General features: G+C 34.3%; 1 protein-coding gene across 7 annotated transcripts in view; it reads right to left on the reverse strand.

Moving 5' to 3' along the window:
- The window catches only part of PTPRC (protein tyrosine phosphatase receptor type C), a 127,314-nt gene extending 101,350 nt beyond the window's left edge, over positions 1–25,964 (reverse strand). For all 7 annotated transcript variants that reach the window (XM_028120310.2, XM_028120309.2, XM_028120307.2 and 4 more), the window contains exons 1-2: positions 25,858–25,964; positions 25,661–25,776 (exon numbers count right to left, since the gene is read on the reverse strand). In XM_028120310.2, the coding sequence (XP_027976111.1) occupies positions 25,661–25,733 (73 nt within the window). In that variant the 5' untranslated portion in view covers positions 25,734–25,776; positions 25,858–25,964. The remainder of the gene's footprint in view (positions 1–25,660; positions 25,777–25,857) is intronic.
- Between the last annotated feature and the right edge of the window lie 388 nt (positions 25,965–26,352).

Below are 26,352 nucleotides of genomic sequence, written 5' to 3' on the forward strand. Positions count from 1 at the left end.
TTGGTTTTTCAAGACATATAGCAACTTTAAATTTGTTCTTGCCAACCACATAATTTTTTTATGCTGTCAAATACTTTACAGTTACAGCAAACTTTATGTCAAACAGCTGTTTTGAACAAATATGTTCCCATTGTTACACATTTCCCTTTCAAATGTGGGAAGATGGTCTGTTCCTTATTTCTCAGGCCACAGGCACTATCTGAAAGAAACAAACTGAAAACCCACACTCTCACCTCAATTATCCACGGAACAACTTTCTTAAAACATACAAGTCTAGGGCGCCTGGGTGGCTCAGTTGGTTAAGCGACTGCCTTCGGCTCAGGTCATGATCCTGGAGTCCCGGGATCGAGTCCCGCATTGGGATCCCTGCTCTGCAGTGAGTCTGCTTCTCCCTCGAACCCTCCCCCCCTCATGCTCTCTCTATCTCATTCTTTCTCTCAAATAAATAAATAAAATCTTAAAAAAAAAACATACAAGTCTATCTGGATACATAAAAATGATAGTAGACGCTGCCTTAAATGATACTATTCCCTTCCTCTTCACCCTGGTATCATCTTGCTATTTGACATCCCATTCCTTAGATGACCTTAAGGCATGTGAAGGGGGGGGTAGGGAAAGGCATAGTTCCAAAGCACTGAAAGTGTTTATTGCTATTATAAATTTGAAAAGTTATTTTGTTTGTGTTCTCCTATTCTGTTGGTAGACAGGTAACATGCTGTTCTGTAAAAAAGAATAATAATAAAAAGAATAATAGCATAGCAACGATCATAGTAATTACTAACATATATTTAATACTTTCTACGTGCCAGTGACTATTCTTTAGTACCCGTGAGGTAGATACTCAAATTATCACCATTTATTGATGAGGCATAGAGGCTAAGCAACTTTCCCAAAGAAATACGGTGAGGGGCAGAGCTACACTTTAAATCCAGGAAGTCTAGATTTTAAAGTCCACAATCTGAAAAAAATAAAAATAAAGAATGAAAAATAGGGGCACCTGGGAGGCTCAGTCAGTTAAGCGTCTGCCTTGGGCTCAGGTCATGATCCCACGGTCCTGAGATGGAGCCCCACATCGGGCTCCCTGCTCTGTGGGGAGCCTGCTTCTCCCTCTGCCTCTCTCTCTCTCTCTTTCTGTCTCTCATGAAAGAATAAAATATCTTTAAAAATTTAAAATTTAAAAAACTTAAAGGCCAACGTCTTAACCAACCACAAAACTACCTTGGGATTGATATGATTTATCAAGGCCACCAACTCAGCTCTGCATTCACGGGGAGGCCACAGGGCCCCAGTGTTCAGGTGAGGGCATTATCTGTTAGACTAAGTAAGTTTCGAAGCGAAGTTTCCTTTGACTGGTTCCCGAAGCTTGCCAGTCCTTCAAGTCATTCAGACTGAGGATTGTTTCCTTCTACTTCCACAAAACTACCTGTGCCTTCTTACACTTCACAAGAAGTTTAAGCTCATTTAATTAGATAGAAAAACCTTATAGCTAAAAGTGCCCTCAGAATTCTGTTTTTTTAAGGAAAGATAAAAAGTTAAAGACCATTATTATTCAAATTGTTACCACTCCCAGCTTGGGTTGGCTCCCTTAATGGACTGAAAAGAATGACATGCAGCAAGGTAGAGAGGGAAGCAGGTGTACTCAGCAGGGCTCAGGTCTAGGGAATTCAGAATTACATAGAAGAAGCCCTCGTAAATTCAATCCTGCCTGCAGTGCCATTGTGTTGGGAGAATATCTTCATTCAACAATAGAGTGATCACAGACTTGGGAGTCTGGTGCATTTCCTCAGTGCGGAGGCCTGGGAAGTAATAGACACACATGTTCCATCTCTCCCATGGCAAAGGGGTTAGTGCTCTGGCTGGGACCTTGGGAGAGGAACAAGTAGACTCCTTGCTGAGCGAGGAGCCCTATGACCGACTTCAGGGCTACATCTCAGGACCCTGAGATCATGACCTGAGCTGAAATGAGGAGTCGGTCACCTGACTGAGTCAGTCAAGTGCCCCTTATTCAGTAATTCAGCTCCTCTCTCCCACATTTGCACAATGCGCACAGGGCATAGTTACAGCAACTGCACAAAGGGAATGGTTAGTCCAGAACGAAGTCCTCGATGTTAAAGGAGAAACCACAATTTTCATAATTCCTGTGAAAACATCTTGACGAGACACTTACAGACACAGATATGCTTAAAGAACACAAACGTAGCCGTCAAATAGCTAAGAATATTTGTACTATCTGTAAGGCCGTCCTTACAAAGGCGAGAGTGAAACTGGTCAGTGTGGGGAGAGATACTGTGGATTTAAAGCTGAAAAAAAAAAAAGGCAAGAGTATTGAGAATAATGAGAGGATGCTTTTTAGGTTTTTCATTCTTCATAATTCCCTTTTTCTTTCCTCTCTCTCCATTCGCTTCTGTTTCTCTCATTGCTTCCAAATAAACCACTCCTGCACATGACATTCCAGTTTAAAATAAGGGGCACTTGACTAACTCAGTCAGTTAGGTGGCCGACTCCTTATTTCAGCTCAGGTCATGATCTCAGGGTCCTGAGATGTAGCCCCGAAGTCAGTCATAGGGCTCCTCGCTCAGCAAGGAGTCTACTTGTTCCTCTCCCTCTGCCCTTCTCCCTCCTCCTCTGCCCCTCCCCCGCCTGCACTCTCTCACTCTCTAAAATAACAGACAAATAAATTTTTAAAATAGATATTGATATTTATGTTTATACTAATGTAGGCTTATGTTTATATTTTCATATGTTCATCTAAACACACAGCTCCCAGAAAATTCCTACCCGAAATGACTCTGGGATTGAGTGGTTTGGGATCAAATCCTGGCTCTGTTTTCTATTAGTTATGTAATCTTAAACAATTTATCTAATTTCTCTGTATCTCCCATTCTTTATCTGTAAAAGGGGGATAATAAATATATGTACACAGGATTATTGTAAGATTTAGATGAGTGAGCAAATATATGCACTAAGCACAACATCTAGCACTTTTCAAGTACTGACTATTGTTTGTAATTTTAATGATTATTCTTATTGATATTGTTATTAAAAATAACTAATACAGTATGGAGGAAACACGTTACTTGAAGCTGGTGAGGTTTGACTCTGAGATTGTTAGTGTTTAATACAACATAAAAAAGTTGGATAACCAGATGGACACGGTAGCTTCTCAAGAGACAGTTTTTGGAATGTATATGTTTGTTGAGTCAATCCCAGATCCCTGAATTGCTATGTCCAGTCTAGGATATCATACATTAAGAATGGAGTTGAAATCCAGGAGTATTTAGAAGAGGTTAACCTGAGGGCAGGAGGTGGGAAGGGATGCCATATAGTATGCCAAATATAGAAAAGTTATATGAAAATGTAGGATATCTTTTTGTAAGGAGAGGTGTGTGAGAACGCAAGAAATGCATTTGAATACTTAAAATAGTATTATATGGCTGAAGGTATAGTCCTATTCTATGAAGCTGTGAGGGAAAGAGTTTTATCCAGTTGGTTTAAGCCATTCGTTCTCAAAATGTATTCTGGAGACACAAGGAATTCCCCAGAAACCTTTCAAGGTGACTTCAAGGTCAAATTATCTTTACACTAATACTAAGATATTAGTTACCTTTTTTCCCTTACTAGTAGAATATGGATGCTTTCAGAGGCTGCCTGGCATACAATATTGCAACAGATAGAATGTAAAAGCAGATCTGAGAATCCAGATATCCTTCTACTAAGACAGACATTAACAAGATTTGTAAAAATGTATAACAGTGCCACTATTCTTATTAAATCTTTGTTTTGTAACATGTCATTATCTTTTATAAAAATATGCTATTTATATTAACAGGTATTGAGTTTACTATTATTAAATTAATAGTAAATAAGTATTTTTAAATTTCCAGTTTTAATATTCATTATGATAAATATACATGTAACCCAAATCAAGAAAAATTCTACAGGGTCTATAATTATGCTTAAGAATGGAGTTTATTTTCTTTTTAAGGCCATTTAAAGTATATTGAGATTAAAATGTTTGAGAACCACCAGTTTAGCCATAGCATAGGAGATCTGGAAACCACAAATTTCCAAATAATTTGAGCTATCACCATTAAGCTAGGCTTTTCATTTTAAAAAAGTAGTCTTTGGATTTATATTCAAACAGTGAGAGTTTGTGGTAAAAGGGATTGCATGCATTGACCTTCATGGCCTCTAAGATTTCTTTCATTCAGATAGTACAATGCCTCTCCAACAGGAATTGAGAAAGGAGGACTGAGAATATTGTTCTCACAAGGCTGCTGTGAAAGTTGGTAGATAGGCATGTAGTTAGGCATGGAAGTTTTGGGGTGAAGCAAAAAGTGAAAAAGCCCAGTGCAAGATACTATGCACTTTGGATTGCTGTGCTGTTGGTAGGTTCTCTGAAGAAGATAAGGAGGCTCAAGGGCTACTGTCAAAGTCACCCAGAATTCATAAGGGGATCTCTTCCTGGACACTGGTCTCCATCATGGCTTCCTAAGTATACCCTAAACATTCCAGAGACTAATAGTTAAGGGTTTTTCAAAAAGGAAAATTGACAGAAGCACATACGGTTCCTCATCTAGACTATATCACAGCTGACAACCTAGTAACCTCAACTTATGGTCCTGGTTCTAACATTTGTATCAACTCAGAATACATCTATTCCTCTCCTCTTCCATATAACTTGGGATAAAAATTTAAACACAGCTGCACAAATGATAAACATGCAAATCACGTGAATGCAATTCCCAGAAGGGATGCAAATGATGATATGTATATTAAAAAAACAATAGAAGTCAAATTAAATGCAAGATAGAAATTTTCAGAAATACCAGTTGCACTTATAAAATTAACATATGTTTTAAAATGATGAAATTAAACTCTAACAAAGATGTGCAAAAGGAAACTCAGACATTGCTGGGAAGAGCATAGGCAAGAAAAATTTTCTGAAGAGCCACTTATTAATATGCATGAAGAGACTTAAACTGTTCCTGGTCTTTGGCACAGTAATTCCACGTCTAAGACCCTCTCTTAAAGAAATGGTCATATGTCTATGGGGAAGGTTTTCTGTATAATTATATTCATTTTAAGGAGAAATTGCCAAAATATTCTTCTTTGACTGGAAAGTAATGAACTAGTTCCACAGAAAAATTAAGCAAAATATCCTTCAGGCCAAAATTGGTTTGGTCATCAAGCACACATTGTCCATTTCTTCAGATAGTCCCCGCACCCCCCCTACGGTGGCCTGGGAGGAAGCATGGGTCTCTTCCATTTCTCCACAGTGGAACTCCTCCACAGTGTGTGTGGGGGGGGGCGGGGGGCTTGCACCGGAAGTTCCACATAGGGAGGGGCACATGTCTTACACCTGCTTTGTATTCCATTCCCTGGCATCGAGTGATACATATATTGACTATTTGTAGAAAGGATGTCTGTCTTTCCTACAAAATAAGCGAATGATTACTATGACATAGCATGTGCCTGGTGGTGACAAGCAGAAGTCAAAATATGAAGAAGCCGCTACCTCCTTCTTAAAGACTTTTTGGATACTACTTTAAGCCCAGGTGTTATTGGTCCCTCTTAATCAGCCTCTGAGTTTCTAACCTTAATGAAATATAATGTCACATCTCTAAAAGAGTTTGTTTTACTTGAAATAACTTGGTCCTTGATTTTAAGTTCATCATTAAGACTTTTTAAAAATGTTTATTTTGAAACATCTTGTCTGGAAGAAAAAACAATTTTTCATGTACCACCCCAAAGGCAGAATGCTGCTTGCCAGTGTAGGTATCTGCTACACCCTTCTGTAAGGTAGGACCATATCATGTATTCAACTTAACATTCTCCAATGGTTGTAGTAAAAAATACTTTTTCTTCTAAAGACTTCTACTCCAAAAGGAAGGGAGAACTGGGGTTCTTTCCTTATTATTATGAAAAGCAACCAGAAAACTGTGCTAGTCTCTCTAAACTCTTCACTGGGGACCCAAATTATCATAATTTTCCAAAAAGCAGCATAAGAAGAACAGAAAAGCAATTTCATTAAGTCTTGTTAAATATATTCGTGTGTGTGTGTGTGTGTGTGTATGCGTGTCTCTGTGTGTGTGTGTGTGTGTGTGTGTGTGTGTGTGTGTGTGTGATATTTTCCATTTAGTATCCCAAATACCGAAGTGTTAACCACCCTTTTGGGGGTGAGAGGGACAGGAAAGGGTGGAAGAGGCGTAGAAAATGTGTTACCTTCATCTATAAAAGGTCAAGCAAAAAGGTGTCACAACCTGTACCACTTCACATAGAAGAAATACTTTTTTCTTATACCAAAGATTGATAAATCAGGGTGAACATTCTAGGCTATCCATGTCATTCTGTCTCAAGGAAGTGAGGCATGTATGTATTGTGTTTCTTTCATGAATACCATTATGCATATATTCCCTTATTTTATCCCTTCCTTATATAAGAAAGTAACATAATAAAATAATACTCAAGTTCAGTAGTTTGCCATTATTCCAGCAGAATATCAATTATGAGTACCAGTCTATCTACACAAAACAGTCTAAAATATTCCCACAGTACCGAATTATCTCAAAGAGTCATAGGGGTTCATTCATTCATTCATTCATCCATTTCATTATTAATTCAGTACATATATTTTTAAAAACTACTCTCCTCTCCAATGTCAGGCACTGAAGATACAGAAGCAACTAAGGAAAAGTTTCTCCCCCAGTGGAGCTTACAATATTGTATAGAAAAACTAAAAAGTAAGTAAAAAAGGGCATTCCAGTGAGACAGGGATCAGAAAGATGCCCCTCTGGGCACATGGGATGGCTGCAATCTACATGACTTTACACCTCTTCCCTGGAACAGTGAAAAAACAAAACCAAAAAAACTGCTATTCCACAAAGCTAGTTATGTGCATCAGCTCATTTTAACACATTCATTGGGTAACCGTAATTAGACTATTTCTGTATAAATATGGAAAAAGATGCTACCAATGCGTATTTTCATGGGGTACAGAAGTAGCCAATGGCAACAAGAAACCCAAAAGAGTTCTCTCAGGGTGAGGACAGGGATGTTAAAACATGAGCAGCATGTTTCTGAATGGATAGAAGGTAGCTGTGAAGAGATAACCGAAGACAGCAATAGACATGCAACACTGAATTGGGCATTTAGCAAGAATGGACTTTCCTCTCAGACTTCTGGTATTTCCATTTGGGTGGAGATTGAAAAAAAAAAAGATAGAGCAAAAATTTTCTCACAATGTTTTGCAACTTCTGCTTCCGGACTCGGTCAGAACCCAGAAGTAGCAACAGAGATAAAAATGAAAATATTGCTTATTTTTTTTAAATGACAATTGATTTTCATCCACAAAACTGACTATAATTTATCCAGATATGTTTGGGATTTTAGGTGAATATCTATAATGAATCTATTTTTATTTAAAATGAAAAAGTAGTTTATTCATGACATCCTTTATTTTAACTTGGGGAAAAAATTAAATCTCCACTGTTTGGCACCAGTAAAAAGAGAACAATAGTAAGGTTTATAAAAGTTGAATTTATTTAATGGAAAAAAATCTAAAGCACCAGTAATCTGGTGACAGTATTCAGTATCAGAAAAAGATTTTTTTTCATTCATTTTTTTAATCAACTAGTAAAATTGGAAAAATTGCATTTCTGAAATATTAATTATCAATACTGTAATTAGTAAAAAGACCCAGCTAGTTTTCTCTGCTCCAGTAACCAAATATTTTGGACCTCAGTCTGAACTTCGCTTTACTGGAAAAAAGACAAATCGCAATATTTATTTTAGCTATGAATACACATATATACAAAAAGTGAAATATGATCTTAATTCCCTCATGGTGCTAAAATATTCTATAAAATCAATAAAAAGATCTTCCAACTTAAACAAAATTGATTTCCTCTCTCTAATTTAGTCTCCTTGTCTTGTGCACTTTACTATTATTTCCGGATAGAAGTCTGCCTACTTTAACAATTTCTAGTCAGAGGATGTGGCTGCCTCAAGTTTTATCTCCATCTGGCAAAACATAACCAACCTATTTGAGCTCTCAACTCCCACTTTGTAGCAACTAAATTTTCCTTGTGCACCCACCCCCCAAGCCATCTCCATGACGTGTATTTCTCCTAAAACCACAAGCCAGTAAACTTCCTTGGGGAATTTGTAGTAAGGTATGACAAAGTCACCCTGCAGTGTGTAGCCCAGTTCATCAGACTAGCTCTCTGATCAGCTATCGATTGCTAGACACAAATTCCCAATGTCCCTTTGTAGCACCTGTGCATAAACTGTCTCTAGAGGAGGCTCTCATCTTCTATTGGCAGATATCTGGACCCACTTGGGGGAAAATGTGGGTGGAGGAGAGAAAGAAAGGGAAGCAACAGAATCGTTTAATTTAAAACTTTGGATAATAGGAGTCTATTTTTTCCTTGTGCAAAGGATGAAAATATACCTGTGACCCTTTTCACTACAAAATACTTCATATTTGTCCTAGCAAATCTTACCAGAAATAATTGCCCTACACAGTTAAAGTGGTCTTACAAAGAAACATGCATAGACACCTATGATTTGGAGTGAGTCTCTACAATGAGTAAACTGTTTTTGTACCTTTTGGTACAACTGGTAAATATATAGATAAGTCTTACATGAAAAATTATGCAATTATATTGAATAGTTTTAATGTTGTTTTGTTAAGTCTTCTAAACCTTTCTAATATTTAATAGTTCATTGTTACTATAAATTTCTTACTTGTGAATATTTCTGATTTTTTTTTTAAGTAGGCTCCATGCCCAACGTGGAGTCCAAAGCAGATCTTGAACTCACTACCCTGGGATCAAGACCTGAGCTAAGATAAAAAATCAGATGCTTAAACAAGTGAGCCATCCTGGCACCCCTGATCTTTTATTTTGTTTCCAAAAATTTTATGATGCCCCACTTGGTCCCTGTAACAAGTACACAACAAACTTCATGGAATAATGCCTAGTGAGTGCTTTCTAATGAAGCATCCAAGAATTAAACATGTGGTCTAGAATAGCACAGTGTTACTGCTGGGTAAGTACTAAAGAAATGATTCCAAATAAATTAGTGCTTCTAATTTAAGGAAGGTGGTGAGGGCTGGCAATTTTGTCTTCAAGGGACATTGATTGCCTGCAGACATTTTTGTTGGTTGTCATGACTGTTGCGGTGGGAGAGGAGGGAGGTGGGCTACTGCATCTAGTTTGTAAAGGCCAGGGATACTGTGAGACATCCTTCAATGCACAGGACAGCTCATTTATCCAACAACATATCAATCAAGTCGAGGCTGAGAAATTGAACGAAGCAATCATTTCACTGAAAAAGGAACTGAGGTTTAAGTATGTTAAATAATTTATCCAGTACCACATGTCAGAGTCTAAGTCTAGTGAAACGGAATTAGTGATAGACTAAGGATTCAAAATGTGTCCCTGAATGTCCAATCTGATACTATTTCATTATATCAGGCAAACCTGATAAATGGGTAAAACCTCGTGATTAACACTGCAGGAATGCTGGACCAAGTTCCTTCATTTTTGGTAAAACAGGGGACAAATCACTAAATGGTTTTGAGTTTCAGTTTTCTAATTTTTGTAAAATAGATGAGTTAAGCTAGATGACTTCTAGTCTCCTTTTTCTCTAAAACTGTACTATTGTGTAAATACTGATTGTTTATATTATTGTACTCTCCAAATTTCCAGATTCCCTTCCTCTTTCTTCAAAACTTCTTCTCTAGGAATCCAAACCCAAATAAAGGTAGGAAATATTGTTGCTACTTTGAAGGAATCCTGTATCTTGAACAATACTTGACTCTGAGTAAATAGTAAAGAACCTAATAAAATTTAAATGCATTATCTAAAAATAAAAAGACATCTTCATTGTTAATTGTTTTAATGTGAAGACAAGTTCTTCTGGTCCTTTTATATCCTGTGTGTATATTAACTTATTTTGACTATATACCTGCAATACAGAGACTATAAAAATAAAAGAAAATCGGCCATCTAAATAGCAGTGCTGTTAATTAATTCATTGAATGGGTTAATTAATTCATTGAAACCCATTGATATATTTCCTGAGATAAAAGTTCCCCAAAGTATTTTTGGATCTGTAAATTCATTCTTAGCAACTTAAATATTGTAGACAAGAAACATGGATCAGTTTTTAAATTTTTCATTTTAATACTCCTGTATTTAGAGGGAGAGAGGGACCAAAGTTGCTTGTTACATGTTACATTTTACAGACTGAAGAGTTTAGTAGATCAGTTGCTACAATTGTAAAGTAAGACAATAGATATTAAGAGATAATGTATCTTTGTCCTCTCTTCAGGGAAAACAAAACTAGTACTTGTAACCTGTGTGAATAAATTTTGGGAGTGCCATATAACTCTTAAACCCTAATTTCAAATTCCCTTTCATTAGAAAACAAGAGAGTGAAATTTTAAATGTCAGAGTGTCTCGTTCCACTAGCTAGTTTTGTTTCACTTAGGAGAAAATAAGGTATTAAATAAAATGTAAATAATTTTTTTTCACAAAAAGAATTTTAATTTACCCCATGTGCCATCATTATTATTAACCTCTGGACATTTTAACGACATGCTGGTGGATCTTAAATCAATGAATACGATAAAGGAAAACATCTGTGGTTCTAATATTTTTTTAGGCTGGCTCTTAATATCATTTTCATACAAAATTAAAATGTATTTTAAAAACTAGCCAAAGAAAATCCCCTAGTCATGTGTTAAAACATTAGACATGAAAATTATGTCAATTTTACTGACAAACGTGAAGGATGTGTATCTGTTAGAGAAGATTATTAGAAAAGTCAGCGGAAGGAAATGTTTTCTTGGCCATCAAATCCAGATGTTCGGCCCATAAAATGGAGGCCTAGAGTGAAGGACAAGTTATGGTATCTGATATCCTTCAGAAGTGTTAATTCAGAAAAAAATCATGGATAAGGAAAGCCAGAATAAATTTTTAAATGAATCATGCTTTACTTTGGTTTTAAAGGAATTATAGAAATATATTTGAAATATATTCTAAATTAAATAAGGAATAGAATAATGGATGAATTAAAATTAAAAGCACATGATTTTTTTTCCAGAAACACCATGATGTACATATTTTTTGTTTAAAATCTAAAGGTCATAAAGGCCATATTTTAGCAAAGATTCTACAAAATCATGGCGTTGTAGGTTGCACTGATTCTTCTTAGCTCTTTAACAAATAAAAATGTTTGTAGGGTGGCTTAATTACAAAATAAGAATCTACATTGACAGTGGTTTGAACATTCCATTATTTCTGGACTTGGATGTATAGATTAATATGCAAACTCTTTCTTGTTTTTTAAATCAATATTCCAACTCTTAAAGTGAAAAAACCAAAAGAGAAGCTAATTATAACAGTTAATAACAGAACTTCTGCACTCCTTTATAGTTTGGCAGATGCTTGGAGAATGTCACAATTCCTTTATTATTTCATCTCATTCTACTTTATGAAGTGATATCTCATTCATTTCCTCTGGCCACCCTATACTTAGAAATGTAAATATTAAAATTTAGTTGAAGAGAGGCATTCTAGTGAGGAGAACCAAAAAAAAAAAAAAAAAAGACATTGTGGATTCTGAGCTTAATGCATTTTTTTTCTTTTGGAAAATTGACTAATTAAGATAGATGAGAAAAATATGTATAGTTAGGTTGATGTTAACAGAAAATGTCTTTGGTTTTACAGTGCTCTTGAAAAATAAAATGTGACAAAACTGGCACACACTTTACATTTGACAACTAAAGATATTTTTATTATTCTTATTTCCTTGTCTTTGAAGTACTCCCTTATGTTGTATCTGACTCACTCCACTTCCAGAATTTTGAGGTTCTACTTGCCTTTGATCTCCTACTAGCCATCCTCTATAGTTCTTCCATCATGCCTTCTAGTTGCCCTCAACATAAAACCACCTTCTATTCTTAGAACAGGGATAATCTTTGATTTCAAAGGCTTTGGTGATTTTCTGCTTTAGATCATCCTGAAAATATTTTTAATCTTCCTCTGTGTGAGAACCTCTCTTTCTTGAATGTGTAGATGGACTTGTGGGTTCCATTTGTTCTTAAAGTTGCCATGTGGTATCACAGCTCTGCACATTGAAATGATACTGATTCCTCTTTTTTTTTTTAAGATGGAAAGTTATTTCCATTCATTCCAACTTTTATCCTCAAAGTAGGGGGCAGAGAAATAGTGACATTTTCTTGCATAATTGAGCTAACACATCTGAAAATGGATTACTTAGGTTTACTTAGGCTTTTTATTTCCCTCCTTACACACAGCTAGACTTTTCTGCATTACAGTAAATTATGCTTTCTGACTCACTGATGATAGTGCCTGCATGCACAATTATCTATTTTCCACACACTAAAATATTGCTTGCAATAAACTGATTCACTTTCTCTCATTCCCTCCCTCTGCCCCCAATCCTGCTTTTCCTCTCTCTCTCTCTCTGCTATGAAGCAGATGTGTTTAAACTATGGCTTTATATCCTTGTGAAAATGAAGCAGGGCAGGAAGAGAAAGCTACACAACTTTCTCCTGTGCTGAGCCTTTTCAATAAGATTTCATTTTTGAAATCATAGTGAACTACCCAGACATCTGACATGCCCAGTTTTCAACTTGAGCAAAATACCATAATACAACAACAAATATCAATAGTATTTAGATTGCTTATTCTTTTGGTTTAAACATAATTCTGTTTTCCTCTGTTCACACTAGTGACCAAGGTTTATTTGAACATTTATTACTCTGAACAATTAGAAACAAAATATAGAAAGAAAGATAAAGCTGGATAGTACAATGCAGGCAAAGAATCTTAGCACCAGGCAAATGAGAGGAGCTCATTATTACTTTCCTTTCTTCAATCCTTCTTTCTCAATTTTAGTATTTAAAATTAGAATAAGAAAAATTAAATTTAGCTATTCTCTTTTAGAATATGATAATCAGTGAATTTTATGATAAAATATAGGGAAATAAACAACTTTAGTGAATTTAAAGAAAAGTATAAGCTAGACTCCATGATGATTTGTATATGTATACTTAAGTTAAATGAGATCACATTTATAAAGTGTTGAGAATAGAGCCTGGCACATGGTAGCCCTATTTATCTTATTAGCTACATATATATGTATGTATGTATAATATATATATATTCCCAAAAGGACAAATTTCTATTCGTAAGCTGTATAATTATCAAGGCTATTCAGTCCTACCTAATATAAGCCTAAGTAATAACCAGTTATTTTTCAAATTCTTCAAAGAAATGAAAGATTTAAAATTTGATTTAGAAATAAGCCTTTTATGTAACCAATTAATGTTCAAAAAACCTCCTAACCTGTCCATGTATTAGCTTAAATAGTATTTTTAAAGATTTTTATCAATATGCATCAAAACAAAATATACCACACAAAGGATTCAATATAACATTACTTTTCAAGACAGTTTCAATTAAATTACTAATTCATTAGTCTCTCAATATATTTTACATAGATTTTATTAAAATATTATTTTAAGTCATGTTCTTCTTTTTTCTAATAGCTAAGCTAGCAAGGGAGATATATATTATACATGCATATAAACACACATATACATATATATTTAATTCTTATGAATATTGTTACAGATTATTTTCATACTTACTTTTGGCCAGTATTAAAGTTAAATAAGGATATTTGACAATAATAAGTATGTTTACAATCACTGTTCAATCAGCCTTTCAAGAGACATGAATTTGGACTTTTATGTGAAATTAACTGGATTCTCATTATATGCCAGCAAGTGTGCTAAACCCTTTAAGTCATCAGCTCTTTTTCTCAACCTCCAAAGAAAATATTTTTTTTCTTTTCCACTTTGGCTACCTCTTCTCACTTTTTCTTTTCCTAGTCCCTCCTCTCAACCCCTCCAAATATGAAGTGTCCCAGGGCTCAGAATAAGGTCCTCAGTCCCTTGGCTTTAAATTTCATCTATATACAGTGACTTCCAATTGTATGGCTCCAATTTCATCCTAATGAGCCCCACACTCTTAACTCCAATTGATTTCTAGATGTCTCTAGTTGGATGTCTAATGAGAATTCAAACATTAATATGGATAAAACAGAACTCTTGATTGCCTACCCTGACTGGGGTGTTTTTCATTTTAACTGCCCATGAGGAAAAAATGAGTCGTTCTGTATGATTTCCTATTTTTCTTTCACACAGCAACTTCTCTTGATTCTATATACATTTGGCCTTTCTTTCCACCTCTACTGCCAGCACCTAGTCCGGATACCACCCCCTTTCTCCCTTCCACCAATCCAACTGGCTCCTAACCTGTCTCCAGGTTTTAACTCACTTCCAATCTATTTCCACAGCAGCCAGAGTAGTCTCTTTAAAATGGAAATAAGATCAACTCATTCTCTGCTTAAAACTTCCAAATAGCTTCTTCTCTTCACACTTAAGGTAAAAATCCAAAAATCCAAAATCCAAATTCTTTCCATTTCCAACAGGGCCCATTTCGAACAAAGATCTTCCCCTTCTACGTATCTCTCCAGCTTCACCACAAACCACTCAACCTTTACCCACCATACTGCAAGCACCTGACCTCCTTTCCTTGCTTTGAACCCACCAAGTTTTTGCTTTTTTTGAAGAACCTTTGCACCTGCCAGTTCTTCTTTACAAAAATCTTTACACTCTTGTCAGCCAATGTTAGCAACCTAATGAAGCTATTTCTGAGAAGCCTTCTTTGATCACTGTCTAAAGGGCCAGTCACTCCCCAATTTGGTGTGTCTCTATCATGAAACACTGTTTTATTTCACAGCCCTTATCAATATCTGAAACTTTCTCAGTTATTTATTTGGTTTCATTATCTCTTTTACTAGGATGTAAGCTTCATGAAAGTTGGTACCTTTTCTGTTTTATTTACCACTGTGTCAGCACTTAGAATAGTTCCTACCACATAATAGGGGTTCTATTTTAAAAAATGGCTAAGTCAATGAATAAATTATCTCATTTAATATTTATTCCCATTGTACAGATAAGGAAACTGAGGATCTAAAAGGTAATGTTTCTAATTGGAAAGCTCAAAATGGAATCCAGGCAACATTCCAAAAACTGATTTCTTAAGCACATTAAAGGTTAGAGCTTGTTTGAATCCAATATTTCTAGTATTATCTCTTTAAATCATTTTCATCAGCTCCCTGGCCCTTTTCTTTTGCTTATCTATTTCCCACATAACATCACTCCCTCTCACAGTCAGTGCTCTGAACTGATATCTTCTGCCTAATTTATTTTTTCTTAGCTACTATGTATCTTGAACATACCTAAAGCTTCCATCAGTAAATTCAGAAAATAAAAACATGGTCACTAAAAAAATAGAAAGACTTAGGACTTATTAGGCATAAGTTAAAAATCTTAGTTTAGAAACCAAAAAAGGGATTTGGAAACCTGAGTCTAAGAATTCAAAGTAGAATACTTGACCTAAGTTATTTGATTGACAGCCCACATTTATCACAGTAACCAAACAATAAACATATTTTTTATTCTTTCCACTCCCTTTAGTTTTAGCCAACCTGTCCCTGGAGTAGAAAACTGTAAGATAGCTCTACCAGATTCATTTAATATGCTTCTTGGATAACTATAAAAAGCTTATCTGGTGTCTACACTTCCTGGAATAGGATGAGAACCTCATGTGTTTTCCATGATCAAAGTGTTTAACAAAGGTCAAGTTACTTCCCTTACACTTCAAAAACAAAAAAAAAGAATCTAGATATTTTGGTAAATTATTCAATGGCTTTCACTTTATGTAATATCAAAAACAAATTAGGTTGGGGAAAATCCATTCTTTCTGTCATATCACTCATATCACTCACCTCCAGACAGACTCAGAGGTGTACCTTCTTACGCTCCGTTTCAAGATGATGGCAACATTACTTCTGCATTATTAATGCAGCATCAACATTCGTAGTAAATACAAATTAATCAAAAGATATCTTTTGTTTTCTTATAAGAGACAAAATCTTAGGTGACTTAGATCTTGCTAAAGATATGGTAGTGGCTGGGCACCCAATGTTTCACCTATGTAGCTAAATAAGCTGCATGGGGCTGAAATGTATGTTTCACACAAATGACCACTGAGACACTACCAACCACCCTTCAGTCTTGGTGTGATTTGTCTACCATCAAGTAGTCACATCCTCAATTACCTGGTTACTAGGCTAAACACTAAGAAAGCTGAGTAATCCAGTCGAAAAAGAATGGACCGAGAATCAGACTGACCCAGGAAGAAATATCAGCCCTTATTAGCCAATGACCTTGGAAAATTGCTATGAAAGTTCACCAAAAAAATTAAGGATTTGTTTGCATGCTGTGTATGTGTGTATGTTTTAACATATCTCTCCAAATAAAGCTTTTATTTTCAGCTTAAATCACAAAACAAACAAACCAAAGAGAATTGGGACTTTTGGCTAGTTCCTCTTTGCATCTACCAACTTTATTTATTAAATATCTAATAATAACCTACACAACTCAGTGGCAGCTTCAGAACTTCTATAACTGAAAGTCAACAGAAGAAATCTAGTTAAACAGGGGCCTAGATGTTGTCTGGCAAGAACAGAGATTTTACTTAAATAATTATATGCAGATTTTAAAATAATTTTTTAATCTATAATTTATAAAACGTTGATAACACAATTAATTATCTGTTGCAAGGTATATTATTACTTTGAGGAGAAAGCTTATGGAGAATTTGGAAGATTTAAAACCCTGTCTCCAAGCAGCCATTGCCACAATGAGAATATAGACTTCCCGAGGCTAGGCACAGAATATGGCATTCCCAGCTGAAGGTACAGGGAAAGCACTCATAAAATATTTGTTCATGAAACAAATTAATAATGAATAAATAAACAGATTTAGCTAGACTGGTAAGATAAAATATTCAGAAAGTTTTTAGTGATGGGTTTTAAGAATCCATGAGATTTTTATTTTCCTACTTATTCATTTCTGTGTTTCTCAAGTTGCCTAAAATAATCATAGTTTACTTAAGAAAAAAATGGGATGTGCAATTTTACACATAGCACATAAAAGAGCAATAGAAGACAAGAGGGAAAGAAAAAGTGTGATCAAGGATTTTAAGCAATTTTTTCTTCCATTTCTTGAACTTTTCTATCATGTAGAAACTTTACTATAAATAACTCACTGTAATAACAACAACAAAAGGACAGATTTAAAATTGTTTTTATGAGTTGTTAAGTACTTTTCTATGTACAGGGTTAGATTATACTGACAACTATCCATTCATTTAACAAACAAGTTCCAAGGACCTGCAGGCGCTCACTGGTAAGTACACAGAGACCCAATGATGATCTACACGAGCTCACCAGCTACTATGAGAGACAGCCAAATAAAGAGATCTCCAAGAGGGTTATTCATAGGACCATCACAGTAGATGAACACCTGCCCAGGTGTGAAAGGGCTGGAAGAGCAGGGGACATACAGGACAGTTGCCCAGAGGAAGTTGCCCATTAGTTCAGTAAATTTCTTTGAACTAAAGTTTAAAGAGCAATTATAATTTGCCAAGTTTAAAAAAAAATGTGGAGGGAAGAAGAAACAGCCTGGTCAACAGTTTGAAGATAAGAAAACATAGTTTTAGGAAAATGCAAGTTACAACAGGAGTATACAGTTGACCTTTGAACAACACTGGTTTGAACTGTGCGGGTCTACTTCTGATGTGGACTTTTTCTGATAAATACAAACTGAGGGTTCTAGAGTGCAGGGGGTGAGGGGATGGGTTAGCCTGGTGATGGGTATTAAAGAGGGCGCATATTGAATGGAGCACTGGGTGTTATATGCAAACAATGAATCATGGAACATTACATCAAAAACTAATAATGTAATGTATGGTGATTAACATAAAATAATAAAAAAATAAAACTTCCGAACAATTATTTAAAAATACAGTATAGTACTATAGGTGTTTTTTTCTTATTATTTTCTTAACATTTCTTTTCTCAAGTTTACTTTATCATAAAAATACAGTATTTAATACATATGACATACAAAATATGCATTCATCAACTTTTTATGTTATCAGGAAATCTTATAGTCAATAGTAGACTATTAGTAGTTAAATTCTGAGGGAATCAAAGGTTATGCATAGACTTTTGGCTGTGTAGGGCATCAACCTCCCTATCCATTGTTCAAGGGTCAACTGTAAAGTACATGTCACAAAGTTACAGATAAAGCTAGAAAAATCTGGCAGGATTAAATTAAAGCTGTGTATACCAAGCTAATAGCTTTATTTTTCCTAAATGCAGAGACAAAAGTAGGATGATTTGATGCCTTATTTTGATCTCACCCACTGATGTATATTGAAAACATTAAACTTATCATCTTAATTCTTCTCTCTAATTTTTGCTATTCCAATTAGTAAGAAGTTGGCATAAGGTGTATAAGCTAATAAGAAGAATGCCACACAAATGAATGAGAGTTAAAATGCAATTCTAGACTATATAGCAGTCTTGTAAGTATTTCTGAAGTTTCCACTGGTTACTTGAGAAATAATCAAAACCCTTAAAAATCTCAAAATGGATCTTGCTGAAAGAGCTCTCAATCACAAAATGATTGTTAATGATAGATATATCAGCACAATATAAATTTGAAAATGTCTAATACCCAATTTAAAATTCGACAGAAGTAAATAATTACATCAGATCAATTACATTTTGTGTAATATTGAAATGTAAAAAAGGAGAGAGAGAGAGAGAGAGAGAAACAAGCAATGGCGGCTAAAATGGCACAAAAGTAATGTTGTTTCTGGCTAAAAAGAATTAAAACCTTTTTGGGAAATTTAGATCTATATTATTTGACAAAAAAAATTCACTTAGAAATATAATAACTATAAAGGAAAATTCCCAGAGGCATAAGTCTATAGTCAGTAAAATTGGAGGTGGTTAAAAAACTTGATTCATGAATTTAATAGTAACTATAAAAATTGAATGAAAAGTAATGCTATTGAACATTAGTTCAGTAAAATTCTTTTAATGAAAAAATTGGTAATGATTTAATCAGGCTATATAAAAATACTCAGGGAATTAACTTGGCTTAATAGAGTTTTTTTTCTGTGAGAGCTGTTCTCAAGGAAAACTCATAAATGTAGGTGTATTCTAATGTAATGCTTATTTTCTTAAGCATCCTTGGGATCCAAATCATGGGATCAGTATATTCTCTATCCAATAGGGATCCACTGAAGGAAGGATGTACAAAGGTAAGTTTTGCCTTTTACAGAGATTATCCTAGTAGAGGTAAGTAGGAACACACTAGGGATCGAAGGGAGGCAAGACTGCAGTTATTGTTACAATAAGAAATGATAAGAATCTGTAGCAAAGAGTTGGATTTACAAACTATTTAAGAGGTAGAATCCAGAGTAGCCTGAAAAATCCCTAAAACAGGGGATGCAAAGTTAAAAGAATTCAAAGATCTCTAAGGGTTTATTCCTTTATCACATAGCCTTAAACTGTATCTCCTATGAATCTCTCAAAGGAAGAGACGTGATTTGGAATCATGTGTCAATGATAAAGAGCTATGTGCTGTGATTTTATTGTATCACATAAATACAATATATAACTTTGCAGGGTATCTCATAGTTTTCAAAGCATTTTCACAAATATTCTCAATTTCAATGTTTACAGATGAGGACACTGTGTATCAAAAATGGAAAGTGATTTGAATTGAGATCATACAACTCATAGAATTAGATTTTTAAAATGCATCTCGATCCAAATGCCATCTCCAACACAGTATGGCACCTGACTCGTTTCCTATGATGCTTAGTATTTCTTTTATCAGTAAACAAATTACTGTTTTCTTTTTTTTTAAGTGGAGATATTTAAAATATGGTGACCACGCTTTATTGCAATGATACCATCCCTTTGCTATCATCTCTTAACATCATTATTATTTATATAAGATTCTGTAATCTATTTTCATGACTATGAGCACAATTTATTATTACTAATATTTACAATGCAGAGTTTCTTCTTGCGTATCAATGCTTTTTGTTAAGTTTGCCAGAGTAGCTGTTCATTTTCTAATATATATGAGTGTGATGCTGAGTTGCCCTTAGCTCTTGATTTGTGCTCCAATGTTAGCAGATCACCTTTTTGAAGGCCTGATGATTTTCCTGCAGATGTTCACATTTTGGTTGGAAATAGTTTTTAAATATATGAATGGCAATCATTTTCATTGGAATATCATTGCATGTAGTTATAATTTTATCTCACATGCAGTATATATAGGAGAAATTGAAGTTTTAGTAAAATAACTTTTTCATTTCAGGTATTTGTGGTTCATTTTTGGTAGGAAATAAATGTTTAATCTTTAAACACTGTATATATAGTCAAGCACCATGGAAGATGTTAAAGTTGTTTGAGTGGGTCTTCAGTAAAGAATCTAATAAAAGCATTGATAATCTTGTTGATTATCTTTTCAGAGGTCAGTCAGTTAATGATATGAATGCACATGGAAGGTGCTTATGTATTTCAGTAACATTGACTTCAATGGGTATTTATGCCAAAGTTTTGTTTCTTTATCTTTTCTTGTTTTTGTTGTTATTTCTGAACACACAATTCACTGCTTACAGTATCCATTCCCCAGACTCTTGACAGACTGAAACTGAAGTAACACCTTGACATATCAAAATGAATGCATATTAAAAATTTTAGGCAATGATTAGATATTTTCTCATCTAAATATTGGTTATGGCCATGTACACAAAATACATCTATATATTTCAGGATTATGTAGAAATAGATATCACATCATATGGCTAAATGAATAGCTTGCAATATTTCATTTTTTTCTTCATCATTCCCTTAAGAGTATTACCCTTATGTATATAAAAGTCATAGCACTAATCCTTTAGTGATATGCAAATAGTATGGAGTTGGGTATCTAGTACTGACACAGCTATTTAGACTAGACTGAAATTAAATTTAAAGTGAGATTAAGTTCAATTTCCATTCCTATTTTCTCCTGTGTAAATATTCCCACAAATTTATATGATGACTGAAAAAGATCAAAGGTGTTTGGTGATGACAAATTTCTTTCTCTGTACCAAAGTAACTTACATATACATGATCTGAACAGAAAACCTTGTGTGTTTTAACACTGTGCTTTCACCAACAAAACTAATCAACCTGACTATAAATCTCTGCTTTTTACCTACTCAAACTGAAATTCATTATCATGTTGTCTAGTAATAAATGATACCCAGACTCCTTACAAACTTTCTGTGTGCACAGAATGCAATGCATAGAGTGAGCCCTGAAAACAGTCCCACAACCCTACAGGCGCCCATGGCTGTCCTCTCAAGGACTGGACCTGACTCCATGTGTTTTGTCCCTGTGTTAGATGAGTATCTCCTCCCCCGCCTGATTCCTTACTTTTCTTCCTAGAGTCACCTGTCTCTGAAGAACAAAACTAACCCACCAAAGGAAACGCCGTTAGCAAAAGTGTCCAAAGAGTAGGCCAAGAAATACTTAGGAATAACATTCTTGACTATGGATTTTTAAGAATTTAGGAGGGTTTTCCAGATAAGAGGGAAGATGGGGAGATGAAAGAAGGAAATAGCAAAATAATAATAATAATAATAAATTAAATTTTTAAAAATGTAAAACCTATAAAGATCCAAATCCAAACTTATTTTTTTTAATCCTGATGATTTGTCTAACTCTCTCTACCCTTCCACTTTGCCTCTGGCTAATTTTTTTGTCTCATATTTCTCTCTTCCTCTGCCTTCTATTTTTGAATTTATTTGTGTTCTTCTCTTTCTCCTTCATTATTATAATCTTCAGTTTTGTCAAAAAACATCCATTACTTTTTTAGTATCTGGTAAGACATCAGGTACAGATGATACAAAAAAGGCATAAAACATAGTTTGTGAATACACACAGGTTACAATGGAAGAAAATACACTGATTGGTAAATAATAATACTAATACCACCACCAACAACAAATTGAAATAGTATGTGAAAAATGCCACTGAAAGGTGGCCAAATGCCTACAATTTCAGTGGAGATATTTTGTGGCAGGAGTGACAGAAGAAAACATTCAAAACAAAATAGGACTTGCACAGAGCCTTCAAGGTCCTGAGGAAGTGTAGATGAGCCGAGCAGAGTGTTGAAACTGCTTCCTGTGGGTTAATGAATCATACAGGAAAAAAGACAAAACACGCCCTGCCCAGCTCCAGGGCCAGCTCCTAGCTCACTGGTGGACTCAGTTGTTCTGACAAGGAGGTTAACGTGTATACTAAAGGCAATGGGAAGTTATCAGAGGGTTTTTTTCTTCCTTTTATTTTATATTTTTAAGGTGTAGAGTATAGAAGGAAATGGATGAGACTGCAGAGAGATTAAGAAACTATAATAATACTCCAGGTAAAAAATGATAAAGGCATGAATTAAGGCGATGTCAATGGAGATGAAGAAAGGGGAAAAGACTTTAAAGATTATTAAAAAGTAAAATTATAAGACTTGAGGAGCATTTAAATATATTTCAGTTTTTTTTTCTTGCACCTCAGAGAAATGAGTCTGGAGATGGAAAAACAGGATCATCAATATATAGCAGGTAATGGTAAGGAACTCTGAGCAGAGAAAACAAGAATAAAATTGGCCAAGGATTAAAGCCCATAGAACTCCAATATTTAAAAGTAGACAAATATGAAGAACCAGGAGATAGATAAGCAGATACGTGTATGTGTGTATTGTATAATTCACACATAAACACTAGAATATATATGTGTATGTATCAGTACATGTGTATTTATACGAAGTGTCAAAATATCTATATTCTTTTTTTAATATCTATATTCTTACACTAGTTAATTGTCACTGGTGAAAGGATATCAAGTATCCCAGAACAGAGAAAAGACCTCGCCCCCCAAGCTAACCACTCTGCCCCTCTACTTAATTACATAGAACAAGAGAGGAAAAGGAAAGACAGATCCCTAAGTCCACCTTACCTTTTCTCAAATAAAATGCATTTCAAATTCTAACAATGGTAAGGATCACAGGCAAATTTGTATTAGAAAAATACTTGTAAAAGATTCATAAAAAATAATGTCTATACCCACAAATCTCTAAATTGTGGAGAATTTAGAACTTAGTAAGATTGCTTATTAAATTCAATTCATAATTTGTATTGAAAGCCTGAGATGTGCAAGGCATAATACATGTTTGTAACATGAAATATTTCTTTTAATGTTGCTGGGAAAATGGAGACTTATGACCAGGAAATGAATCTAAACTGTTATGACTCATAACTCACATAATCTAACTCATAAACTCTAGCTGGCATGTTATAGACTGATAGATTTGCCTAGTTTTACACCTTTTTAGAGTCAGAGAACACTCATCTCTATCTGCATTCTCAAAATTATCATCGTCCCCTAAAATTATTTAAAAATGTTCAACAAAGGTTTCCAGGTATCATGGTAAAGAGGCACAGAGCAAAGAGATTAGAAAGTTTTGCGTAAAACTCAACCCAGCATTTTTGCCATGGCAAGGTTTAATTTTGCCTTGCCTGTATTTGTACTTACCTAAAGTACAATAAATAACACATCTGAATTGTGCATATATTTATCCATTAATTGATGTCTCTCTACATTTGGCTCTGGTTTTTTATTCCCTTAGAGTACACAATATAAATTTGATGCCCAAAAGCCTAATACTTCCTATGATCACTAAACTCAATTGTAACACGTTAAAATCAAGCCTACAATCAAACTCATTTGTTGCTAATAAAGAAAAATATAATTTAAAACATTAATAACTTCCCAAATCATACATTGAATTACAAAACGTCCCTCAGAACTTAAAAGGATAAGTAAGATTTGCAGACATAGATAATTAGATTTTTATGTTTTTTTTTTCTAAAAATAAGTATAAATTTCAGGAAAACTATCATTGCCTTTAAAAAAGTATTTGCTCTTGATATTTATGTAAGCAATTGAAGAAAAACTTGATCCTTCAAAATAAATCTATGTCTATCTATTTATTTAAATACAAATTGTTCAGCACAATTGATTTAAAGGTTTCTGGATAACTTTATACTCTCTTACTTTGATCATAAATTGAAAGATATTTCTTATGGTAAAAATTCTTAATAGAGTGAGTTAAAATTTTTGTGGTGATTTGCTCTGGGTCCTAGAAAATATTTCAGTGTTCCTTTGTGCTTATTTAGAAATGCTTTGCAACAGTTCTTGGGTGGGAATTTTTAATGAATATTCACTCTGATTTATGATAATATATATATTATCACCCGGTTAAAATCATTATTCATTATAACTTGGTTTTGGTTATGATAAACTATAGGGAAGGTAAATTGATAAACATTTTTTGTATTAAGACAAAATGCTGTATCTCTATAAACAAATTTTAACCCATCTTTGCAGTTAAAAACAAAACAGTATCTTACACTGCTTTCCATTCTTCTTGGTTACACAAAGTATCAACTGACAATGTAACAAGCTCTAGAGGTAGCTACTGCCCTGCCTTTCAGAGGAAAGAAGAGTGGTGGAAAGTCAAGAACAGATTTCAAAGTCAATTACAGTAAGCAAGACTGTTAAAAAATATTTTTTCCCTTTTTTAAAAACTTATTTGGAATTTCTACAAAAATGCCATTTTCAGTGTCCTTTCAATATTGAAGAACAGCTTTTAGATACTACATCATAAGTAGTATCTATTAAATATCGATTTATTAGTTACATTTAACAATCAACCGAAATGCATCCATGACCCAAACTGAAACTGTTCAAGAAATGTCCATTAAATAGATAACAAATATACCAAGATCTTCAACTTAAATGAATATTTGAGATTCCCCATTACATTTTCCTATAGAATATAGTATTTGTGTGACTCTTAAGAGTTTAAATATTTTTATCTCATCAAGGCTCTAATATTTACCCATCACCCAGGAAGGGCGGTGGCCCCGTAAAAATTTCCAAAGCAAATAATCATTAAAACTATTAGGAAGAAACCAAAAACTTGTTTTAAAATATATTCTGTGTTGAGAGTATGCATAAAATTAATATTTTGTTAAATACCCAAATGTATTATTTTAAACTATCATATAGCTAAGTACTCAATAAAAATATTTCGGTACTAATCAAAATTTGAGGAAGCAAACTCCAGTTCAAAAAGAAAGAGTGGCTTACATGCAACCAAAGCCATATTATGACTTTTAAAAAATCATTTTTTGTTAAAAGGATGAAAATTCACTTACTTTGTCATTAAGATTTCTTCAGACTTTCATAAACTTATATTCACGTATTTGAGGGTTAAGTAACAACATTGCTTTTGTAATACCCTTGAACAGTTTGCAAACAAAGATACGGATAGACAACGTTTCTTTTAAATTGTGATTTTTTCCCCAAAACATTTATGCCTTTTTAAACAGTAACAATGTATTCTGTCACATAGCAAGACTTGTGTCTCTGAGCTACAATAGCTTTGACCATTTTATAGTGAGCTTCCTCATTTCCAATCACCAACACTTAACTTATTTTTATGTCTATTTCAAACCCACATCCCTCCACAAGGAAAAAAAAATAACTAAGGATAGATTAATATCCTTGTACTTACCTGTAACAAACACCCCTGTATCCAGAAAGGCAAAGCCACATGCCAAAAGTTTAAGCCACAAATACATGGTCATATCTGGAAATCAGCCGTATTCCTATGAAACAGCATACGTCCTTCTGAAAGGCAAAATAATAGTTATCTCTGCCAAAGGTTTTCTTTGTGAAACTGAGTCAAAAATAAAAGAAATGAATGCATACTCTTTGCTGTTGTCTTATCAGACAGGGAGCAATTTCCTCCTCTGCTACCCTAAGAACAAACCACTTTGCTAGCTACACAAACTGCTAGGTAGTGATGTCAGATTCGGTTTTACTAACTTCTCCAAAAATACTGTCAAGAATCCTCTTTGCAGGAAGTCAAGAAAGTTGTTCAAAGTCAGTGCAAAAGCATCTTACTTCCTTAATTCAAGTAATTAGACCAAGTTAGTAGGCCTTTTAAAAGATTTTTTCCTTCAAGGAAGATTTTTTTTAAGTCTCCAAATAATACTCCCTTACACTATTCATTACAACTTAAAAAAAAGCATATCCTCCCCCCCCCCAAATAATCAAGAATTTTCTTACCTACGAGATGATAAAACAGATCCAGGGTGGATATACCAAAATGGGGGTTGGCAAGATGACACAAGGATTGAATTAGTAGAAAATACCTGTATTTGATTCAAAATGACCAAGCGAACAATTAAACAATTACCTATC

This window comes from Eumetopias jubatus, unplaced genomic scaffold (assembly GCF_037043125.1).
Source record: "Eumetopias jubatus isolate StellerSeaLion01/CBP00866 unplaced genomic scaffold, mEumJub1_p1.0 scaffold_12, whole genome shotgun sequence".
In the NCBI taxonomy this organism is placed as follows: Eukaryota; Metazoa; Chordata; class Mammalia; order Carnivora; family Otariidae; genus Eumetopias; species Eumetopias jubatus.